Here is a 22,891-nt window from a genome sequence, read left to right on the forward strand (position 1 = left end):
GTAAAAAACTAAAGAAGAAGAAGAAGACATACATGACATGCATGATCTGGGCAGATTGCCCCAGGAAATGTGCCACTGTGAACCAGAGACATCGGTATCATTTTGGGGGTCCTTTACGTGAAAAGGTTTGAGCACCACTGACATAGAAACATAGGTTTTTCAAAAAAACCTTCAAAGACTTGCACAAGTTTTCACGATTTTTCAAAAACAGCAGATATACAAGCTCGCAGCGCGGCACTCGGTGCCACACTGTGAGCTTGTATATCTGCTATTTTTCAGTAGTTAAAGCACAAAATAACGCAGTGAATCCTTGTACCCAGGGCCCAGAATTTGGTGCGACACCCCTGGTAGAGGGGAAAGTATAGGGGACCAACGAGGGGGGATGGGTGACGGGGGAAACAGAGAGATGGGTGATGGTGGTGGGGGATGGGGGACTGGAAAGAGAGGCGGTGGGGGGGGGTTTCACACTGGAGAGTCACTTTGTTGGCATTCTTTAGTGAGTGCTCCCGGGCCAATCAGGAGAGAGGACAAGCCGGTGGTGTTATTTCGCAAATCAGAAAGCAAACCTCAGTAAAGAGAAATCCCCTTTGTTATGCCGGGTTTGGTTATCTCCTTCCCTGGATCAGCATTCATTAGGCGGGGAAATGTAATCTGCCGAATTCCTTTGGTACACAAACCGAGGCCTTTGTTTGGCCGTAATCACCTTTTAATGTCGCCTTTTTGCTTATCAATACATCTCTACCGCATTATTGTTAGTTAATTCCCCTTAAATCATCAATAGTCGGTGGGTTTTTACAGCTGACAAAGGCACAGTGTGAGTCACAAGAAACCCAAATAGGAAAAAAAAAGAGATAAAGATAAAGATAATGGGAATCACATAATCCAGGCCTATCATCTTCTCGTCTTCAAATGCGAAGCCAGAAGTCTCTGTGGACCACCTCAGCTCATCTGGGCCCGTGCTCTCATCATGGAGATCTCCTCGCTTTGCACTTTGCCAATTTCCCATGATTGAATGTAATTGGGACCAGATAACCCTGTTTCTCTCACTCCCCTTCCACAGTCTTTGATCACTTCTGACCTGGCTCCAACTCAACTCTGACAGACAGGCAGCCATGTCTTGGGTGGCTCGTGATTGCACGCAGGCAGACACAAAAAAAAAAAAATCCATGAAGTTGTGATATGTGAGCCAGTGAGCAATTCAACTATTTGGTGGTGAACCTTTTCTACATTTTCCTCTTCTTTTTACAGACGGTAAAAAAAATGGAGTTGGTTACATTTAGGGATGGGACGATATAAGCGATATTGTCGTTTATCGTGATAAAAAACACTCACGATAATCGTATCGTGGAGATTTAATATATCGTGATATCGTCCTCCGTCATGCATTGGGTTCAATTCACCTTTTATTTGCTGAGCTGCATATCCGGTATAATTTAAATCTTCTATAATTGTTAAAAGGTACTTATAATATACGTACTTGATACAGTCTTTTTTCACAATCTATCAAATGTCTTTGCCAAAAAATAGCAGATCTACAAGCTCACAACGCGTCGCGTTGCGACGCAAATGTTACGCCCCAGGATAATGGATTTTGATTATCGCGATAATATCGTAAATCGCGATTTCTTTCGTCACAATAATCGTGATACGACATTTTCATATCGTCCCATCCCGAGTTACATTTGTGCACTCTCGGAGTTAAATGAACACTCAGGAAGTATCTTTAAGCCCGAACCACTTTTGTACAAAAAGAAACGTGTTTACGAGTCATTCGGGTTGACGCGCGCGTGCGATATGAGCAGGGAAGATGTTTATGGATGTGCGCATGCATATCATGAGCATGGAGTCCCTCCCGAGGGAGCAGAACAAGATGGCGAATAAAGATTCCCCCAAATTCGATTCAGGAGATTCGTAAATCCTGTGCAAATTACTGCTGCTCCTTTCCTTTTTTCCCCCTCCGCCATTCTCCTCTTTGAAACTCGTCTTCTGAGGCAATCGCTCCCAGATGTTGAATATTAGATGTAATCACTACCATTCCCCCTGCTCTCATACTCTCACTGCGAGGTGACGTGCCGTCCCCCCACTGACATCCCCTCACAATGGACAATTACCCAGCCCTCATCAATCACTTTCAGCAGCAAAACTTCAGCACCCAGAACCTGGTAGAAATCATCTGAACTGATAACCTAGAGAGCTGTACAAATCAGATTACTTGGCCGAGTGACATTTTATTATGAACGTATGTATGCTACGGGTGGTGGTGGTAGTGATGTGTGTGTGTGTGCGTGCATGTGCCCACGCGTACGCGCTACGATCAACCGAAACCTTTCATATTGTCTTTCACATTCTCTCAGTAGCGCACCACTCTGTATGACATGCAAGAACTGTCAAGTGAATTTGATATGGTCTTTTGTAAAGCAACACACACACAAAAAAGATGCGTTTGATCAACTGTTTGATATACGGACTGTATATGTCAAGGATCAGCTCGACCCTTAAAGATACCCCGTGCTTCCATGTCCACTCGGTGGGGTCGGCCGTTTGAAATGTGGAACGGCTGAAGATCGACGGATAAGGAAGAAGAGCTACGTGATTTTGGGGGGTTTTAAGACTTGCCCGCTAGGCACGTGCACACATAGACATCAAAGAGGGCTTGAGCCCCTGCCCTTTTACCAGTCTGTAAAAAAAGTGCCCTCTCCAGACCATGAATGCAGTTTTTACTCTGGTGAAAAAAATACAAATGCCCTCTTTCCATGCCATACATGAAGGCAGCATTCAAGGGAATTGTCTTGTCCAAACTCTCCTGAACTTGAATGCAGCATGTCATGTTGAAAGAATTGCCCTCGCTGTGTAGAAATCAAGCATCGAAAATAGCCGACCTCCAAGCTCCCGACGCGTTGGGAGCTTGGAGGTCTGCTATTTTCGAGATTTTCACCAAAAGGCCCTTTTAGAAATGTCAGCCCCTGCCTCTCTTAACATCCTCTGCACGTCCCTGTTGCCCACCTTTCCACCCTCAGATTTCTTACACAATCTCTTTCCTCATCATCGTCAAATCTCCCTCCAAACGTCCAAACGCCTCGACTCCCACTCCCCGTCCTCCCCCCCTGCGACTCCCCTCTTTCCCAACTCTACCACCTCCTCCCCTCCTCTTTCATCCTCGTTTCATCCTAGCCCCTACCAGGCCCCTCTCTCTCTCTCTCTCTCTCTCTCTCTCTCTCCGCCTGTCTCTCTCCGCCTGTCTCTCTCTCTCGTTCCCTAGCTCTGGGAGACAGACAGACAGACAGACAGTGAGAGACAGGCCTTCTCTGGCTGACCTGCGTTTCACCCCTACCTCCACACCGTCCCAAACCGCATGTGTAGGCCGGGGTGAGTTACAGCTCTCAGCCAAAGGATCCAGTATTATGCTGCAGTGCAGAGTAGAAGGCCTGGAATACAGGCTAGATGCAGGGTCCCACAGGGTCCTTTTCTTAGTTTTTTCGGACCCCCGGGCCACTCCACTCTCTCCCTGACGGGGTCACCCAGACTCCAGACACGCACAGACCCAGATCACATCACATCACTGGCCGCCTAACATTGGGGGAAATTCCTGCAAGATTCGGCTGGGAAACAACGAGGGAGAGACACATGTATGGAAGAGGGAGCGTGTGGAAAGGAAGCAGGGATGTGCGTGTGTGTGTTTGTGTGTGTGAGAGAGAGAGAGAGAGAGAGAGAGAGAAAGAGAGAGAGTAGTGGTTCTCAACCTTTTCGGGCAGCGACCCCCCCCCCCAAAAGAATATTTTTTTAACTGGGGACCCCCACCCTGAAGAGTTGTAGGAGTTGAGGTATTACATTTAGTTTGACTCGGTTCCACGGATAAATATAGTGGGAAAATAGCCGATCTACAAGCTCGCAATGCCTCGCGTTGCAAGGCATTGTGATCGTGTAGATCAGATATTTTCAAAAATGTCACCTCTTTCCTATATTATCTGACAATTTGGCCAATGTATGACCAGTTTTGATAGCGTAGTTTGTTCATTACTTTTGATGCAGTAATGGTCTTTTTTTATGGTATTAGGTATTAAAAGTCCTTAAATTGTCATCTGGGGACCACCCCAAAATCCAAACATACATTGAACTTGAGGACCACTGAGATAGAGAGGATTGCAGTTTACTCTCAATATAGTTTTTGAGAGAGAAGACCCTGAGTTGCCTTTTGACATTCAGCTCTGCTAGACGCGTGCTCCTCTCTGCATTTCTCACGACCCCCGCGACACGGCCGCATTGCTGACCTCAGATCTGTCTTCCAGGATGGGGTGAATTATAGTTTATGTGAATCAGATGTTATAGAGAGCGGTCTGAGTGTCTCCTTCACCACCCCGGCAGCAGCACGGTTCAGAGGAGAAACACCTGTTCCCAAATAAATCTCCCGATAAAGACAATATACTGTAGCCTATACACTGTATAGCTCACTCATACTCTCATAGGCCCCCTGGAATCTAATATGTGGAGCTGGACGTGTTGGAGTTGCTTTGCTGTTGAATTCTTCATCAATGTCGTGAGACTGCAGACCAGCAAAAACCCCTGCTTTAGTTTTGGTCACTTCATATTAACCACGATTAGGGATGGGATGATAATCGCTGTTATCGTTTATCGTGATTAAAAAAACACTCACGATAATCGTATCGTAGAGAAATGTATCGTGAAATTATCCTTCACCATTTATTTGCCGAGCTGCATAATGTATCTGGTAGGCTACCACTTAAACCCTCTATAATTTGTAAATGGACCTGGAAATAAGTACTTATTGATATACAAGTCGTTTTTTCACTCTCTACCAAATCTCTTTGTAAAAGATTGCAGATCTACAAGCTCACAACGCCCCGCGCTGAGACGCTTGTGAGCTTGTAGATCGGCTATTTTTGGCTAATCCCCCCCCCAGGATAATGGATGTTGGGGATATTTTGAATATCGCGATAATATCGGAAATCGCCCCAAATTTCATATCGTCCCATCCTTAACCACAATCTAGTGTCCCTATTTTGGGCATGTTATTATCTAGGAGAAACGTTGAAATGATGAAATGTTGAACTTAACTTTTTCTTTTTGAGTTGCACTTCCCCAAGCTCACAACGCAATGCAAAAGCATCGCGAACATCGTGAACTGCTATTTTTTGGAATGGTCTTCACCATTTATGAAAACGTGAAATCTTAACAATTGAAAAATAGGGCTTACGTGGTTATAAGTATGTTCCCGGAATCCTGGACTTAAAGCATGGAGGCCGTGCACACACACACGCACGCACGCACGCACGCACGCACGCACGCACGCACGCACGCACGCACGCACGCACGCACGCACGCACGCACGCACGCACGCACGCACGCACGCACGCACGCACGCACACACACACACACACACACACACACACACACACACACACACACACACACACAGTCACATGCCTCCTTGCCCCATGGCTTTCCTCATTCCAGTGTGGCTGCATGCGAGAGTATTCATCTGACCCCGGGGTCCTGGGGTTGAGGTCTAGACCCAGCCAGCCCTGACTGCGTGGTAGGACCATGAACCGTGTCAGGTCACGTCAGCTCTCCCCGCTCCACTCCGCTCACTCCTTATTAGAACGTAAATAAAGCCGGTCCAACTTGGTTCCACTCCATCGGTGCCACTCATCCTCTTCTCTTCCGCTCTCTTTGGTTGCTGCTCGTCACAACCAATAACGTCCCGACAGTGAGGGCCCTTCGTGAACGACTTGAGCTGATCTTCATCTTATTCATCATCATCATTGATGGAAATAAGAGTAAATAATAACTTACATAAATATGGATATGGATAAATCCACAACCAAAATAAGACAGAGACGAGCCAAAGGACAATCAATAAATTGCTGTATTTGAAGAGAGTCAGACAAAGAGACAAAACAGTGAGCATACCATCCTAGTGGCAGCTTGCTAATTCTCTCTTCCAAAGATGGAAGGTAACATACAGTATATAAGGAATACAGTATATGACCGTAAGATCGTGGGACTCATTGATTCGTTCCCATAAGAAGACAGAGACACATAGAGTGTTGGTATTTTTTTTTCCTTCTTTTTTTTTGGCCTTTCCGGCACATCATGTTTTGATTTTGTCGTTTATTTCTTTATATTGTATTGTTTTGTTTCTTCAATTTCTCTTGTTTTATTCAAATGTTTCAACATTTCGCAAATGAACTAAACTAAACTATCATCACCATCGTTCTCTTAAAAAATAAAGGGGTCAATTGGGTCCATTTGGTTACACACACTCTCAGAACTAAATCAACACTGAAGGATTTTACCGCGCTGCGTGTTGTTGAAGTCGAACACCAAGTCATAATTGTGAGCGCCAAACATTTTATGGACAATTAGAAATCCATAATAGTAAGTGCTCTTGACAAGGTATTTTGAACCAGTATAACTTGGCCCCGAACGGAGAACGGAGAGAGCAGAAGACACACCATAGACCCCCGCTCTCTCCAGAGGTCATAAATTGTTCAAGGCAGACCCATGCAGTCTGAGGCGAGGACTGGAGCCTAGGAGGCAGAAGCTCCCTTAAAGAGTCTGGGGTTCTCCATTTCTCCCAGGGTTTAACCCTCTCACCTCGCCTCGTTGGCCACTCTTTTATTCAGTAGGCTGATTTATTGGCGCTAGCAAGGGAGAAAAACAAGCATGCCACAGCCTTCGCTTTGATAAATGACCCAAACCACTATCTTCATCTCAACTGGGACCTATGGCTCCACTGGGCAAGAAGGTGTGCGCGCATGTGTGCACGTGCGTGGGTGTGTGTGTGTGTGTGTGTGTGTGTGTGTGTGTGTGTGTGTGTGTGTGTGTGTGTGTGTGTGTGTGTGTGTGTGTGTGTGTGTGTGTGTGTGTGTGTGTGTGTGTGTGTGTATTTGCCCGTTAGGTTTGTTTGTGCTGTTCGCTCTGTGCAATTGGGGTCACAGTTTTTTTGTTTGTTTTGCATTACAATATGCTTGTGACAAAGACAACAGCAAAACAACAACGGAGAGGGAGAGAACGCTGGCGGGGTGAACTCGCATCAACAGTCTACTTGAGTTATGCGGATGACACATGACCGCAACACATCGTCGTTGTCGGGTGAAAACCTTGTATGACCAAAACCTTTCGTTTTGCATTTTTTCATTTTAAAAATGATTTAAACTCGTGAAAACAGCCGATCTACAAGCACACAACGCCTCGCACCGCGAGGCGTTGTGTGCTTGTAGATCTGCTGTTTTCACTACTTTTGTGTGACGGCCTTGTACGATGATACTTTGTGAAAAAACATACAATCTGAAACTTGGAGATACGAGGTTTCCACCCGACGACGACGACATGCTGTACCTTTCATGGCATCATAGAGCAAATAAAAGATCCATAAATAAGATCCATTGTCCTTATGCTCAAATAATGCCTTGTGCCATCCTGTCCAGTGTTTCTGTCCACCCCCCCCCCCCCCCCCCCCCATTCCCTGGTCTTCCTGCCCCTGGTCGCCCCAACGCAACACACACAGCCCCTCTTCCACCCCGAATGAAATTCTTTGGAAAGTCATTTTATATCACCCTTTGAACGTGCATTGAACTGTAAAACCACCCCATTGGAAACAAAATAAAAGGGATAGGAGAGGGAGGGAGGGAGGGAGGGAGAGGGGGTGTGGGGGGGCAAGGAGGAGAATTATAATTCTTTGCAGGCCTTTGGTATTAACCCAAACACCAGAGCTGTCAGCGGTTCAGAGAGGGAGGTGCGAGGGGCAAACATTCAGTGTTAATTGGCACTTTGTAAGCTCTGAGCCCTCCTTTTGTGGGGGAAGTGGAAGAGAGAGAGAGAGAGAGAGAGTGAGTGAGTCGGGTGGTGGTGGGGTGGGGGGGGGGGGCGAGGGGAGAGAGAGGGGAGGGAGAGAGAGAGAGAGATAGAGAGGGAGAGAGAGAGAGAGAGAGAAAGCCAGCTCTTGTTCTTGTAGGTTTGTTGGGCCTTGTTGAGGGTGTTTACGGTTCACTTCTTATCCTTTGTTAATTGGGCTTTCTCTCCCCCAATGAAAAAAAAAAAAAGAAAGAGAGAGAGAGAGAGAGAAAAAAAAAAGAATTCATGTTCACCCCACCCTGCCACCCAGGCTTGACGTGCAGCTCTCCCCACCAGGCCGGTTAGAGGGACGGGCCACAGGAGAGAGAGAGAGAGAGAGAGAGAGAGAGAGAGAGCACGCCGACGTGATGCCTCCCTGTCCCCGGTCACCCCACTCCTCCTACCCCTACCCCTACCCCACTCCGTCCCCATTGTGCGCTGTTACATTTTAATACGCAATCAAAAAGGTTGTGAATCCACGTTATCCGCCGTGACAGATGTCCAACGAGCGCTGTGTGTTTATCATGCACAGCGGGGAGTTACAGCTCATGCCCGGTAGGCTGCCGTAACCTCTGACAATATAATGTTTAATTGGAAGGCCCGATGGAAACGTTGTTAATCGGAAAGGGTTGCCCATATAGGAAGAGGACTGTCAATTCATTTCTTGTCTTGTCGGTCTCTTTTCAGGGGAAGTGTAAAGGGCCGACACAAATACATGATCAAAAGGGAAGGTAGCAGCACACATACTGTTACATAATTAATTTGAATCAAGACTTTCTTCCGACTGCAACTGACACTTCGTCTTAGCGGAGGTGATACGGACGGATCAAAAAAAAAAACGAGTAAAAACAGTCTCATTGTAGATTCAGGATGTAAAAACACCCCTTATCCTCCTCTCCGTCAGCCTACGTGTTTGCAGTTATCACAAACAATTAGAGAGAAAAGGGCTGGACGGGTGGGGGGAACGACGGCGACTCCCTTGCATCGCAGCACCTCTAGCCCTCTCTCTCCCTCTCCCACTGAGTGATGTAAATAATAATAGTGCCAGCCCTGAAAGGACACAGGTGTCAACCATTGTGCTGCTCTGAATGGGGCACGGAGAAGCAGGTCAGGGGCCACAAGGCCACCTCAGCCGCGTCTCAACACCCACACTGTTTTTATTCACACTGACGCCCCCTTTCATGGGTTTTTCATATTGTCCCCCTTTTGTCTCTATCCCTCTCGCTCTCTCTCGCCCTCGCTTCTTGTTTTCATAGTTCGGCGTTTTGTGAAAACATCTCGGAGGTTCAGGCCGAAGCCTGACGTAGCTCTTCTGTTCACGCACCGTTGACGGTGAGGGTTCATCGTTGTGAATGGCTGTGAAAGCTTTACCAGACGTTTAGTGAAATGTGCATGGTTGTTTTCAAGGACCTATACGTAAACCATGTTTTCATTCGAAAAAAGGGATATCTGGAGTAGTTGTATTCATATTGTGTCTTAATAGTAGAAGAATCGTACCCCACTATGATGTGTTTTGCTTCATAAAGCATTTTTACTTGACCCATTAGTGTCACAATTTTAGATTTAGTTTGTTTAGTCCAGAGTCTTCAACATTTTCAGGCCAAGGACCCCTTAGTTGAGAGAGAGTTGAAGCAGGGACCCCCACAACCTTTTCATAGATTCCATATAGTTTCATCTTTTGACGGCGCAATCGTCAGTGTATTTTGGATTCATGTCAATTTGTGTTTTCAGATATTTAACCACTTGAACCGTCAATACTTAATAAACTTTGACTTTTCACTATGTACTTAATCAGCTCTTTTTCCCCTCTATGCCAAACCTCTTTGCCAAAAATAGCTGATCTACAAGCTCACAACGCCTCACGCTGCGAAGGGGTTGTGAGCTTGTAGATCTGCTATTTTGGGCTAAAGTTCTCCAAATATGGACACTAGGGTTCAAGTGGTTAATAAAAAAAGGAGAAAAAAAGTTTCTACCACACAAAGATTTGGAGGACCCCCTGTAGTAACTCTGAGGACCCCCGGCCCCTAGGGGTCCCGGACCCTCTGTTGAAGACCCCTGGTTTAGTTTACTACTCTGTTAATTAAAGGTAAGCTAAGCATTGATGTAAACATAAACAAAAGGGTAGCCCCACCATAAAGCAGTGAAGAAAAATGTTTTTATTCCGTGAAGGACTATAACACTAGATAATAGAAAGATAACATTTAAACTTTGTTGTAAACATCAGAGTAAAACACGCATTAAAAATTCACGATGGGTGAAAGAAAGTTCCATATACCATATTTTCCATCTACTAATCAAACCCTTTAAGAAGAGTACGCGATAACCCCAATATACATTATTCAAAACAATCCCGGATTGGGCCTTTTAAGGGCACACATATGAAATTCATGTAAAACGATCATAAAATCAGATACAGGGAGGGGGAGTGGAGCTACCAATCCTGGCAAATAAGCTGCGGCTTTATTATAAGCCTCGACAGAGTCTGGGGCTGCGCGGCGGGGTGGATGTGTGGTCCTCACATGTGGGAGAACATAGACGGTACGTGTGCGGTGCGGCCGTATAGATAGATAGCAGAGGGATACTTTTCTGTACATCAGCTCTTTATGCTGCGTGTGATTTAAGCCTTGTTATCCTCCCTTCCACCTTAACACGGGGAGATTCATGGGTCACGTTCTCAGCACCGGGCCACCCATTCACTATAGGCTGTGGATGATAAATGCCACGCACACGCGCGCACACACACACACACACACACACACACCCGCGCACAGGCACACGCACACGCACACACACAGCACTGAAGGTACTGTAAGTAGGAGCTTTGATTCAAGTACACATGTATACATAGACATATTATGCACATGCATGGACATACGTATATTAGGTGTGCAAACACACTCACACGGACAGCTAATAGTATATCGCTGTTGTCGGGTGGAAACCTTGTATGTCCAAAACCGTTTTGTTGTGTGCTTGTAGATCGGCTATTTTCACAGGGCTTTAATTTACGAAAAAAACATTCAATGTTGAAACTTGGGAGATACAAGGTTTCTGCCCGACAGTGACGATATAGGGCTACATTTGTTTCACCTGGACACAAATACATACAAATATAATAAGCATACCCATGCAAATCACACACAGGCATACATTATACTCTCTTTCACCTTCTCTCTCACGCACACGCACACACACACGCACACGCACACACGCGTGCTGTACTGCATGCACGCGTGTACCTTTCAAGGCCATTTCCCCTATACGTTGCTCACAGTATAGCCAGTGAATGGAACTGCACGGTGGGAGATTTGTGTAGTCCGTTGTGCTCAAACACCCAGGGCAAGGCGGCGTCATAAATTGAGGCAGGCGCATGATGGTTGAAGTGCACCACACTATTTCAATGGATGGGTGACAATTCATGGCCTGAAACATGACATTTCTGCTGTATCAGCAACTTTGCCAAGCCAACGTAAATGGAGGACATATGCTATCAGGGGGAGAGAGAGAGAGAGAGAAGGGGGTGGGTGGGGTGGGGTACCTACTTTACATGGGATTTTATTTGGTTAATAAAGTCCATATTACAGATTGTCTTTCTTTATCTGCTGACATTGAAACGCTCCACTAGTATCTAATAACCTGGACGGTAAAAACAGAATTCCGCGGGCCATGCTCCGTGAATGCGTCCCACTGTATATATGTGTGTGCTATAATGCAGGGTCCAGCTGGAGGAGCAGACTGGCACCGCTGAGGTTTTTATGTGCAGTCAGTAAAGCACCAGGCCTCTGGTCCTGGCCTTGGCTTGTTTGCTGCCATGATGAAATTGTTTGATCCTTTATACAGGGGCCCGTGCAGTCCTACTCCCAGGCTAATACTCGGGGAGGAAAAAGTCTTCAAGCTACCAAATAGCACTTGTTATTGTGCAAGCAAGTGGTGCATGGGTAAGCTTGAAAGTATTGGATGGCACGACCAATGACGGGGATGATGGTTGGCAATAACAGGGCTGTGTGACATAATACACACATGGGGAAAAACACGCGATGATTCTCGGCGTGTCTCGATCATGTTGGTTTGTGTGCGAGTCGAGCGTGAGGGTGTGTGTGTGTGTGCGCGTGTTGTTGTGCGGGTGTGTTCCACTCAGGGGCGTCACAAGGGGGGGAAAAGTGGGACTGAGTTACTAGGGCCCAAGGTGGAGGGGCCTTAATTATTGTATACTTTAGCTATTGAAAAATAGCAGATATACAAGCTCACAGAGCGGCACCGAGTGCCATGCTTTGAGCTTGTAGATCTGCTATTTTTGAAAAGTCATGAAAATGAGTGCAAATATTATGTCTTTTTAAGGCGAACATTTGTAACTCAAAGTTTGCCTCTTGGGGGTCCCTGGAACTAAATATTTTGAGATGGGGGTCAGTGGCCAAATACATATCATTTTGGGGGTCCTTGACATGAAAAGGTTTGAGCACCACTGACATAGAGACATCGGTTTTTCAAAACACCTTAGAAGGATTTGAAATATTCAAAGACTGGCACAAATGTTGACGATTTTTCAAAAATAGCAGATCTACAAGATCTACAAGCTCTGCTATTTTTCAATAGTTAAAGCACAAAATGTGAGTGGATCCTTGTACCCAGGGCCCAGAACTTGGTGCGACACCCCTGGTTCCAGTCCACACTACGCTGTGAGTAAGTGTGAGTGCGTGTGGATGTTCCTCCAGCCTGGGCTCCATGCTTGCTGGAGATGGAGATGCTAGAGCAGGGTGAGAGGATTTATTACCCGGCATTAGAAGCACTAATCTGTTGCAGGTGTTACTGGCTGCTCTCCCAGGCCGTGCCTGTTCTCTTCCCCGGGAGGCCCCACCATGTGTGAGTGTGCATGTGAGAAAGAAAAGAGAAAGAATGGGAGAAAGAGAGATTACTTGACTCCGCCGCATCTCCAGTGGGATTATAACATCTTCAACTGTTCTCTCTCGTCGTCGAAAGAATCCCCCGGAGAAGGACAAAGTATTTGAACGACTCAACCCTTATCAGCCACACCAATCTGAAAACGTGGCTTGTAGGAAAACGCGGAATCAAAAAGCGCGCCGTCATTGGGCTGTTTATAATCCTTCAACTGGTACATTCAAGGTCACTACAACACTTTCTGTATAGAAGTAGGTGTTCGTGACATGCATACAAGGGCTCATGACCAGTGCGGCGAACAGCTTTTGCCCATCCACAATTTGTGTTTATCCACTCCAATCTTTATTTAGTCAGCTCCTTCACCCTGGAATACTGTGGCTTCCCCGCTTTAAGACAGCAGGGTACAATCTCAGGTGGGTCAGTGGGGTGTATTAGTATAGAGCAGGGGTCTTCAACGTTTTCGGACCAAGGACCCCTTAGTTGAGAGAGAGATGAAGCAGGGGCCACCACAACCTTTTCATAGATTATGATTTCATCGTTTGACAGCAACAGTAAGACTCCCTAATCGGGAGATAAGCGACCGCCGCATACACAAACTTTATAGTAGTACAAAGTACAATGTGTGATGTCATCAAGTTGTACTTTACAATACAAACCCCAAAATCAATCTTCCAGTTCTAGGCAACACAGAAGGGGGGGGAACTTTTTGTCTATTTCCACAAACTCCTCTAAGGTATATTAATGACTCAGTTCAATATTGAAAATGGGTGGTCTTCCCCTTTAATATAAAAAAAGGAGAAAAAAGTTTCTATCACGCAAAGATTTGGAGGACCCCCTGTAGTAACTCTGAGGACCCCCTGTTGAAGACCCCTGGTATAGAGAAGACCACCACGGATGGATTATAGGTGGACTACTTCCCAGGAGGCCTGTGGTGCCTTGGGGATGACCAACAATGACAACACAAGGAGGGTCCCCCACTCTGTAGGAAGTCCACAAGGCCCACTGTGGTCAGCAAAGAGGGGACAAACTGAATGCAGCAGAGACATGTGGAGCTGGAGAATGCAGGGGTTGAGAGAGGGCTGCACAGAGGTGGAGTTGGAGGCTGGTTGGGGAGGACAGGGAAGGATGGGAATCAGTGTGTTTGGGGAATTTGAGGAGAAGTTGACACTAGGGCATTCACCAAATATTAGAATATTCAAATACCAAAGTCACTATTCGACGTTGTTCACCGAAGTCGAATATTTGCTTATTTTTTTATTGTTTTCTCTTTAAAAAATATATCGTTTATAAAGCTTGGATAGATAGGAAGTCATAAGAATGAGTTGTAAATGCCCCTGGTGGATGGGGCATGGCTATTTTCACAATGTTCGCCTCTTGCTTACTTAATATTTGCCAGTCCTGTCGAATATTCGACTATTCGAATACTTTGAGGTCGAATAATTCGAATACTAAAAATCACTATTCGTGAATGCCCTAGTTGACACTAATCAGGATTTTTGGGGGCTTGTTTATGTGCTATTTTTGTAGAATGTTCAATAATCAGTTTTATCACAGGTTTATGGGAGTAAAGAGGTGGGTGGAATTTGTTTTAGTGCAAGCTCCATGTTATTTTTTAGGAAAGAGAAAGAAGGGGTGGGGGCAGAGTGAAAAGGAGAAAGCTGAAGAGAAACGTGTCAAAGAAAGATTAAAGATATCTACATTATTATGGTCGCCCCCAGAATTGGGGCGCTAGGGTTCATGTGTTTAACGTAAACTCTAACCCCAACTCCAAGCCTAACCCCACCCTAACGTTAATCTTAGCCTAAACCTTAACCTAAACACTAAACCTATCCCTAACCTTAACCTAAACCTACAGTGCATAAACCCTAAGTCCCTAACTTGTTCTGATTGATTAATAACCTTAAAAAGGGCTATCTCTTTTTATGTCTCGCCCCCTAGAAGGGCAATTTTATATGGTTCATAAAAGTGGGACAGCTATACTTTATAATAATGATTTCATATATGAAGCTCCCGTAATTTATATCACATTGGGGTTGTATTGTATCACATTGAAAAGTAATTGGTGACTAAAACTGTGTGCTGGAAACAATGGACGCCCCCCCCCCCCCCCCCCCCCAATAGCTTTTGTCTAATGCTAGAATGCTTGAAAAAATATTTTTGATTTTTTTTATTATTGCGAGAAGAATAGCTTCCACTTTAACACAGCAACTTTTTAGGAATAGAAAGCCTGCATTTTTATTAGCTTGGATTCCCCATTGATGATGTCACAAGACTATGGATTTCTGAACTTCCCACAGCTCTCCTAAGAGACTTGGACCCAGTAGATTTTTTTTTGCAATTTTATTATGAACATTAGTGAGGACCTATTATATGAAGATAGGTTGAAAAGTGGCAAAGTCCTCCTTTAAGCTAAATCTTATTCATTCTGTTGAATTAACATGGAATAACTCAGAAAATGTTTGTCCAAGCCTGTCCATGTTGAACGACAACCACAGTTGTCATGATTAAATGAAAACGGTTTGAAAAGCTTCACTCCATTGTGAGCCGTTTGTTATTAACAAAACTGCACGCTTGGATAAGTTGGATAAGTAAATAACATCACTGCAACTGTAAAGTGTGTCCTACCAAACTGTGGATATACTTGGTAACATGAATACAGAATGCAATTGAATGAGTTGTACCACCCCACGCTACACTGGACGTCACGTCACTTCCCCAATCTAACTTGTTAACCCTAATAAACTCAATCAATAGTAAGTAAAGTAAATGATCTGCATGGTGTGACGACACAACGTCACGTACGTGCAGTATGAAATACGTTGACAACAATCAACCATGAATGTTTTTAAGAACCAACAAGAACCAACCCAACACCAGTGCCCGTAGATACGGTTTGAGGCCATATATGGAGCTGACTTATTTGTTTGCATTTTTTTTAAGGTAGGGTAAGTGATTTCATTTAAGTTTCAGTTTTCATGTAGGTGACAGGTGAGGACCTTCCTCCAATCATGATCAAGTTGGGGCGGGCCTTGGTGCACGTAAGGCCCGCTCCCATTCGACCATGATAGGCCCCACTCTATGATTGGAGGAAAACCTGTCTTGATCTTTGATGAGGTGATGACACATGACATCACTTCCTGTACTGACTGACTGACTGAAGGACAGACAAGCTACGACATTTCTCATGCAAGGTCGCATGTCACCCTGAGGTGTCTTACTAGTTGTGTGAAGCACAGATATAAAGAGCTAGATGCCTCGGTCGCCTCTGCAGTTAATTGGAGCGATGTGCAAAAGTTCTAGTCCGGACTTCCTGGAAAAACTAAGGGAACACTGTCAGTCAAAGTGACTACTGGCCAATCACAGCATGTCTTTTCCGGGACTTATCCAAGGACCACAATTCAATTCAACAGAGCCAGTTCCGATGTCGCGCTGCTCAGCTGTTCTTACAGGCTGCATACGTAAAGACCAGCCCCCACCTGCCTCTGATTGGCTTACCGACTTCCGTATGTGTGACGCACGCGGAAGCAATGAACACGGAAGCGATGAAGATTCCCTTAGTTGCTCAATGCTTACGCCCCCTAGCTGAAGGAGGCGTCTACCTTTCTATGTCTATGGTGTGAAGCCCCTAATAGAGGGTATGCGCGTGACATCATCATCATACTCGGAAGTTGTGCAGGAACGTCTATATACATCCAAATAGAAAAGTCCTATCTGATTGCATTAAACAACGTTAAATGACGTTAAACTCACTTTTCCACTCGATTTGCCATTCACTTTATGCATGCGCATACCCTCTACAACACACACACACACACACACACACACACACACACACACACACACACACACACACACACACACACACACACACACACACACACACACACACACACACACACACACACACACACACACACACTTACAGTAGATCCTGTAATCTTTATTCCAGAAACTTCCTTAAAAGGTACTATAACTTTCACCACGTTTTGTTTTTCAAATGTCAAATACCACATTGTCATATTATTTTAAGATGTGTAATCAGTTTTATACTATGCTGTCATGTTACAAAGGCAAATATGTTTTAAGGATTATTTTGAAGTCTAGAACAGGGGTCTTCAACGTTTTCAGTCCAAGGACCCCTTAGTCGAGAGAGAGATGAAGCAGGGACCCCCTACAACCCATAGATACCATATAGTTTCTTCATTTGACAGCACAATCATCGGTGTATTTTGGGATTCATTCATGTCAATACTTAATAAACTTGACCTTTCACTGTGTACTTAGTCTGCTCTTTTTACCTTCTATACGAAACCTCTTTGCCAAAAATAGCAGATCTACAAGCTCACAACGCCTCGCAGCGCGAGCTTGTAGATCTGCTGTTTGGCTAAAGTTCTCAGAATTTGGACACTAGGGTTCAAGTGGTTAATATAAAAAGGGAACAAAAAAGCTTCTGTCACACAAAGATTTGGAGGACCCCCTGTAGTAACTCTGAGGACCCCCTAGGGGTCCCGGACCCGCTGTTGAAGACCCCTGGTCTAGAAGGTGGATTGAGTTGTTCATTGGTCTTATTTCATTACTTTGGCACTACTGCCCTCATGTGGACATTCTATGCTAGACATTTTAACAAAATGTTCCCCATAATCATTCATATGAAGGGTTATAATGATACAAGTTATGGACATAAATGTACATCTAATATCAAGGGTTGTTGATATACAGGTTGTGGACAAAAGATTTAGTCAGGGAAGGGCACCAGTCTTTGACAATAGATAATATTTGGATGGTCCAGGGATAGTACAGCTCTGACTGTCTCATAGCTCCTGTAGCAATGATGTTCAAGGCTGCTTCCGAGGCAGGGTACGGTTTTGGTTTTTTGAGAATTCCCCTATAGGACACAAAACACTACTTAATATTGTAGCTGATATACAGTCAAATCCTCAGTGTTAACCCATTAATACCTATGGTTGATAATACAAATCGTCACTGTCGGGCAGAGACCTTGTATCTCCAAGTTTCAAGTGTGTATGTTTTATCGTAAAGTAAAGCCCTGCTTCATCATACAAGACTCATCAAACTAGGGAAAATAGCAGATCTACAAGCACACAACAGCTCGCGGTGCGAGGCTGTTGTGTGCTTGTAGTTCATCTATTTGTAGAACATCTATTTTCACTATGTTAAATCATTTTTAAAATGATAAATACAAAATGAGCGGTTTTGGACGTTTGGTTTCCACTCAATAACAACGATATGCCTTCTAAATCAGCGGTTCTCAAACCTTTTGGAAGTGTGGTAGAAGCACAGATTAATTATCACAATTGTTGCCTTTTTTTTACAAAACAACGATTGACATTCAATGAGAATGATTTGTCATTTTAACATAGTTTGCTGGTATTTGATCATGTGATTTGTCTGTGAATAATTCTGACCTGACTTTCTCCATAGCTTGGTCGGTATCGATGAGTCCCAAGGTGCAAATAGAGAGGGATACGTTGCTCTGCTTCATAGCCAGCTCATACTCCAGGGACCCAAAGAAGCCATTCAAGGCGAACTTGGTGGCAGTGTAAGGTGCCGCAAATGGACTGGCTGCCTTGCCTGGGAAATAAAATATTTTCTGGTCAGGAAAGTTTTCTCACAAGTTTTCTCAGATAAACTTTAACAATAAAACAAAAGACAAAACAGGTTCCTTGTTTTACACAACATTGGCTTGCAATGCTATGTAATTTGTTACAAGTCTATAATAATAATGATAACATTATTATTACAGTTACAATAGGTAATCTTTAAATTCATGCACACAGAAAACATCATCGTTTCTTCTGGTAGTATCAAAGTATCATCAAAGATCATTCATGTCGAACAGCAGTTGGGCTTTTAGATACTGTAGATTGACCTTTATTGTTCCCATGGTAAACTCAGTTGTCATAGCAGCAACGCAGTAAGGATGAAACACAGATCCAGGTATGGGAGGGAGAACAAATACAGAAGTAGAAGGCAAACATATTAACCCATTAAGACCTCAGGCTGATCTACAGATGCCTTCTAAATCAGTAGTTCTGATTTTCTTTTTAACAGAATAACAGAAGAAATAACATGGATCAGTATATGTTCTACCCTGATCTGTTGACATTCACTACATTTATTTCTTAACATTTCTTTAAATAGTGGAAAAGATAGTAAGTTACCTAAGAGAGATGAGACAATCACTAGTGATCCTTTGCTTTGCTCAAGGGTAGGCAGAGCTTTCCAAGCCATCTGTACATAGCTGAAGAAATTTACCTTTGAGAAGACACAGTACACGCGCACACGCACACGCACACGCGCACACACACACACACACACACACACACACACACACACACACACACACACACACACACACACACACACACACACACACACACACACACACACACGTGTTTAATTTATTTTGTACTCATGGTGGTAAACTCATGTTAACCCATTTACTGATTTTATGAGCGCCAAGCACACACAAGCACACACATGTGATATATATTTCCTAATAATGATTAATGACTAAACCAGGAAATCTGGTACACTTCCCCTTCTTTAGATTCAAACTCCCTTTTTCTGTGGAATTTCTTCACCTCCAACCTCCAATTAAATTACAACACTGATGCATCATCACAGGTCACCAGGTCTCAACTTTAGTGGAACATAATTTAATAAAATGTTAAAACAGTCTTCACTTTGCTATGTTTCAGGGACCACATGCAATTCATTCAGTCCATGGACCATCAGCTGAAAAAGGTTCCAACTAAGGATAAAAGTAGCAGCAACCTCCTGCAAATGTCATATGAATTTAGAATTACGGCAGTTCAGGCAAGCGCAGCGCAGTCAAATTGGTCTCACACTCATTCACCCTGCAAACACATCATGCCCACAACCCTAATGGTTCGACCATATGAGTGGTTGGTACCGTACTTAAAAAACCTAGTGAGGAGTTTCTTTAACGTGAGGATTTTACTCTGTAGAAAGATACCAATTCAATCATGCCTCGCTATGTAAAACAAGGCATGGCATTGATTCATTCAATGTGTGACAAAGACTGTTAGGTAACAAGAGAGGCTGGAGGGCTTGTAATCTGGTTTAAACGCGCACGCACATGCACACACACACACACACACACACACACACACACACACACACACACACACACACACACACACACACACACACACACACACACACACACACACACACACACACACACACACACACACACACAGTTTTTCTATCGAGAGTGTGATGCTGCAATACCTGCATCAAGTACCTGGTGTGTTCCACATCTCCTTCCCACATGCCGTATGGGCTCGGCCCAATATGATTGAGAACCACATAATCCAGCCCTCCCAGTTGGTCCACAGCAAAGTTCACAACTCCTTCTGGGTCAGACACATTGCTCATATCTGCTGCGATGTACACAGCTTTTTCTGCGCCCAGACTCATGCACTTCTCTGCCACCTGTAAGCCAAATTGGACAGAGCTGCAGCAGGGGTATTCGAACCGGTTCATTACACAAAAGTCCATATTGTTGTTGTCGGGTGGAAACCTTGTATGTCCAAGGTTCCTTTTTTATTATTTATTTTGAAATTTGTTAAAATAGTGAAAATAGCTGATAGGTAAAACACATCGCGCTGCGACAGTGCACGTTGTGTGAAACTTGTAATTTTGCAAGTTTCACTACTTTTGTGAGTGAGACACTCTTGTATGGTGAAGTAGGACATTTCATTCACAATGAAATATGGAGTTACAAGGTTTCTTTCTGCTCGACACCAGCGATATGCTACTCATGACTACGTTGAAACACTGATGGAAAACCTTGAAGATACATGGGTGGGGAAATGGGCTAAGATTGTTTTTTCTTTTTTTTCTTCACTTTGCTATGTTTCTATGTTTCAGGAACCACAATGCAATTCCTTCATGGACCACCAGTGGTCCATGGACCACCAGTGAAAAAAGTTCCAACTAAAGATATAAGTAGCAGAAACCTCCTGCAAATTTCATATGAATTTAGCATTACGGCAGTAAAGGTTTTTATTGTCACCCGCACTTTCAATTCAACTGTGGTCATTGCAGGCAGTGAAAGTATTGTGCAAAGGAGTCTCTTCAACAGTGTAATATCAATAGAAAAGAAATATAGCATTAAGACCTATAGAATTCAATCATTGCTGAGCACTGAGCCAAAGGTAACTCTTGCTCATTCTTGTTTAACTTATTTATAGGTAACTCTTGCTCATTCTTGTTTAACTTATTTATACCTTAATCATAGTGTCACACGTTCTTGCCTTAGACTGAATCCAACATAGTTATTTAGAATATTTTTGGGTTGTATAATATTTAATACACATTGTTGTAGAGAATACATTTAGTCAATTCAAATGTGTAAAGTTCACTAACCTCCTGTAACACGCCCTCCCTCCTTGCTGTGATGACTATCTGGGCACCAAAGCGAGCATAATGATAAGCCATTTGTTCACCAATACCTGTACTGGCCCCCGTCACCAGTACTCTGGCACCTTTCAGGGATTCTGAAACACATTAGAACTTTTTTTAATTAGATTCATTAGACTCAAACTCACATAGCAGGGGTTGACACTAAACGGTTGCCCGACTGCCTGTGGCAAGTAAATAAAACGTTCTGGCATGATGTGGAGTTTGCTTTCAGGTTGCCCGTCGCCGTCGGGCAAGGGCATTCTGTCGCATCTGAGTGGTTCTACTGTCCACAGCCATAGTTAATTCAACTGTCCACAGCCATAGCCCCAGAGGCAGAGGAAAAGTCATCTTCCGTGCATTGGTACTCGCAAGCCTGGTTCTGCCCGTGTGTGCTCACTGGGTAGGACCTTTATATAGTTGGTACAGTGGTTGCAACTGTGAACTGACGTGGAAATCCTACATGTATTGACTTCATGACTAAAGCCCAGCAGACGTGGAAATCCTACTTCATGTATGGACTTTATGACTAAAGCAAAGCCCAGCGGAATCGAAGACTCTCAAAAGATCAGTTCACTTTGACTCAGATGCAATATAAAATCATATAAAAAGGTTTATTTGCACACATCAGACATGTTGCTTCAGCAAGGCAAAAAAATAGCCTGACTTGCCCTCCCTCTCACAGTTCATTATTCAATTCCTAAAACAAAACATCACACTTTCTTCTCTGCAGAGCTCATTAAAAGCCAAGAAGAACCTTATCTCTTTCTCACAGCCATGAAACAAAGAGGGCCACTATGTGACAACTATGGCCTCCTTACCTATCCTCCCTCATCCCTACCAGCAGCTGTGTATCAGGGTCATGCAACACAGTCATCACAATATAATAATATCTAATTCACTTCAGTGCCCACATCCCGCCAGCAGCTCAGCCAACAGAACCAGGCCCAAAGTCGTGGCAGGGTCTTGGTGATCCCAAAGTCACCCCACTGAACCATGGACCATCTGGAGCGCTTTAGGCTGGAGGCAGCGAGGCACCAGGATGTGGCCTCCTCTTCAAGTGCTAGTCTCCAGAATACAGCAGGCCATCAAGTATCTAAGGCTGGCCTAGCTCTGGTCCAGAGCGTCTCACGAGCTTTATTTCTTCCAGTGCTGCTACTGCAACTGCAGACCAGTTCATTGGCATTGAACCAATAGGCCTACCCCAGACCCAGTTGAGGACCAATTTGTCTCTATTTTAATTTGTGGCATAGTCCAATGGTTGATATCTTCCTTAGTTTGTCAAATATTAGCTAACTTTGTTGTTCGTAGATAGCAGGTTAACCTTTGTCGTGGGTGGTAAGATAGGAGGAAAATACTGTACATTAATTAAATACGAAATATGGCAAGCACAGCACAGGTGTTGAGGTTACATTCCATGTCCACAAGACAAGACTGCATGTTAGGAACTAACTACACAGTTAAACATTAATAACAATTTAATTTCAAAACATACTTACCTGCATTAAAAGTGGGTGCCCTCCATTTCACAGCAATGACAATTACACCAACACTAAGCAGCATGAGTTTGGTAAAAGTGTTCATTTTGCAATATGCCTAATATGTTTGCTTCTATCATGAATGAAATAGTAGCTGAAATGGCCTAGTTGTACTTGTAGATGACTTGTGACTAGCACATAGCTGCCAACCA

The 22,891-nt window shown here is 44.1% G+C and overlaps 1 protein-coding gene across 1 annotated transcript; it reads right to left on the bottom strand.

Moving 5' to 3' along the window:
* Positions 1-17,164: 17,164 nt before the first annotated feature.
* hsd11b1la (hydroxysteroid (11-beta) dehydrogenase 1-like a) lies at positions 17,165-22,789 on the bottom strand. The gene is made up of 6 exons (XM_080723013.1): positions 22,701-22,789; positions 21,169-21,299; positions 20,029-20,232; positions 18,933-19,026; positions 18,177-18,342; positions 17,165-17,635 (listed from the first exon to the last, which is right to left on the bottom strand). Exons 1-6 carry the CDS (start codon positions 22,783-22,785, stop codon positions 17,449-17,451), a joined length of 867 nt encoding a protein of 288 aa, XP_080579139.1. The 5' UTR covers positions 22,786-22,789; the 3' UTR covers positions 17,165-17,448.
* Positions 22,790-22,891: the final 102 nt, after the last annotated feature.

The sequence above is a fragment of the Nannobrachium achirus genome, assembly GCF_963921795.1.
Source record: "Nannobrachium achirus genome assembly, chromosome: 1".
Taxonomy (NCBI): Eukaryota; Metazoa; Chordata; class Actinopteri; order Myctophiformes; family Myctophidae; genus Nannobrachium; species Nannobrachium achirus.

Coding starts and splice junctions, on each gene's coding strand:
- hsd11b1la (XM_080723013.1), bottom strand. CDS start 22,785: ATGAACACTTTTACCAAACTCATGCTGCTTAGTGTTGGTGTAATTGTC. Junction 21,300..22,700: donor GGCACCCACTTTTAATGCAG/GTAAGTATGTTT, acceptor AATGTGTTTCAG/AATCCCTGAAAGGTGCCAGA. Junction 17,636..18,176: donor CAAGCTATGGAGAAAGTCAG/GTCAGAATTATT, acceptor TGTGTCCTATAG/GGGAATTCTCAAAAAACCAA.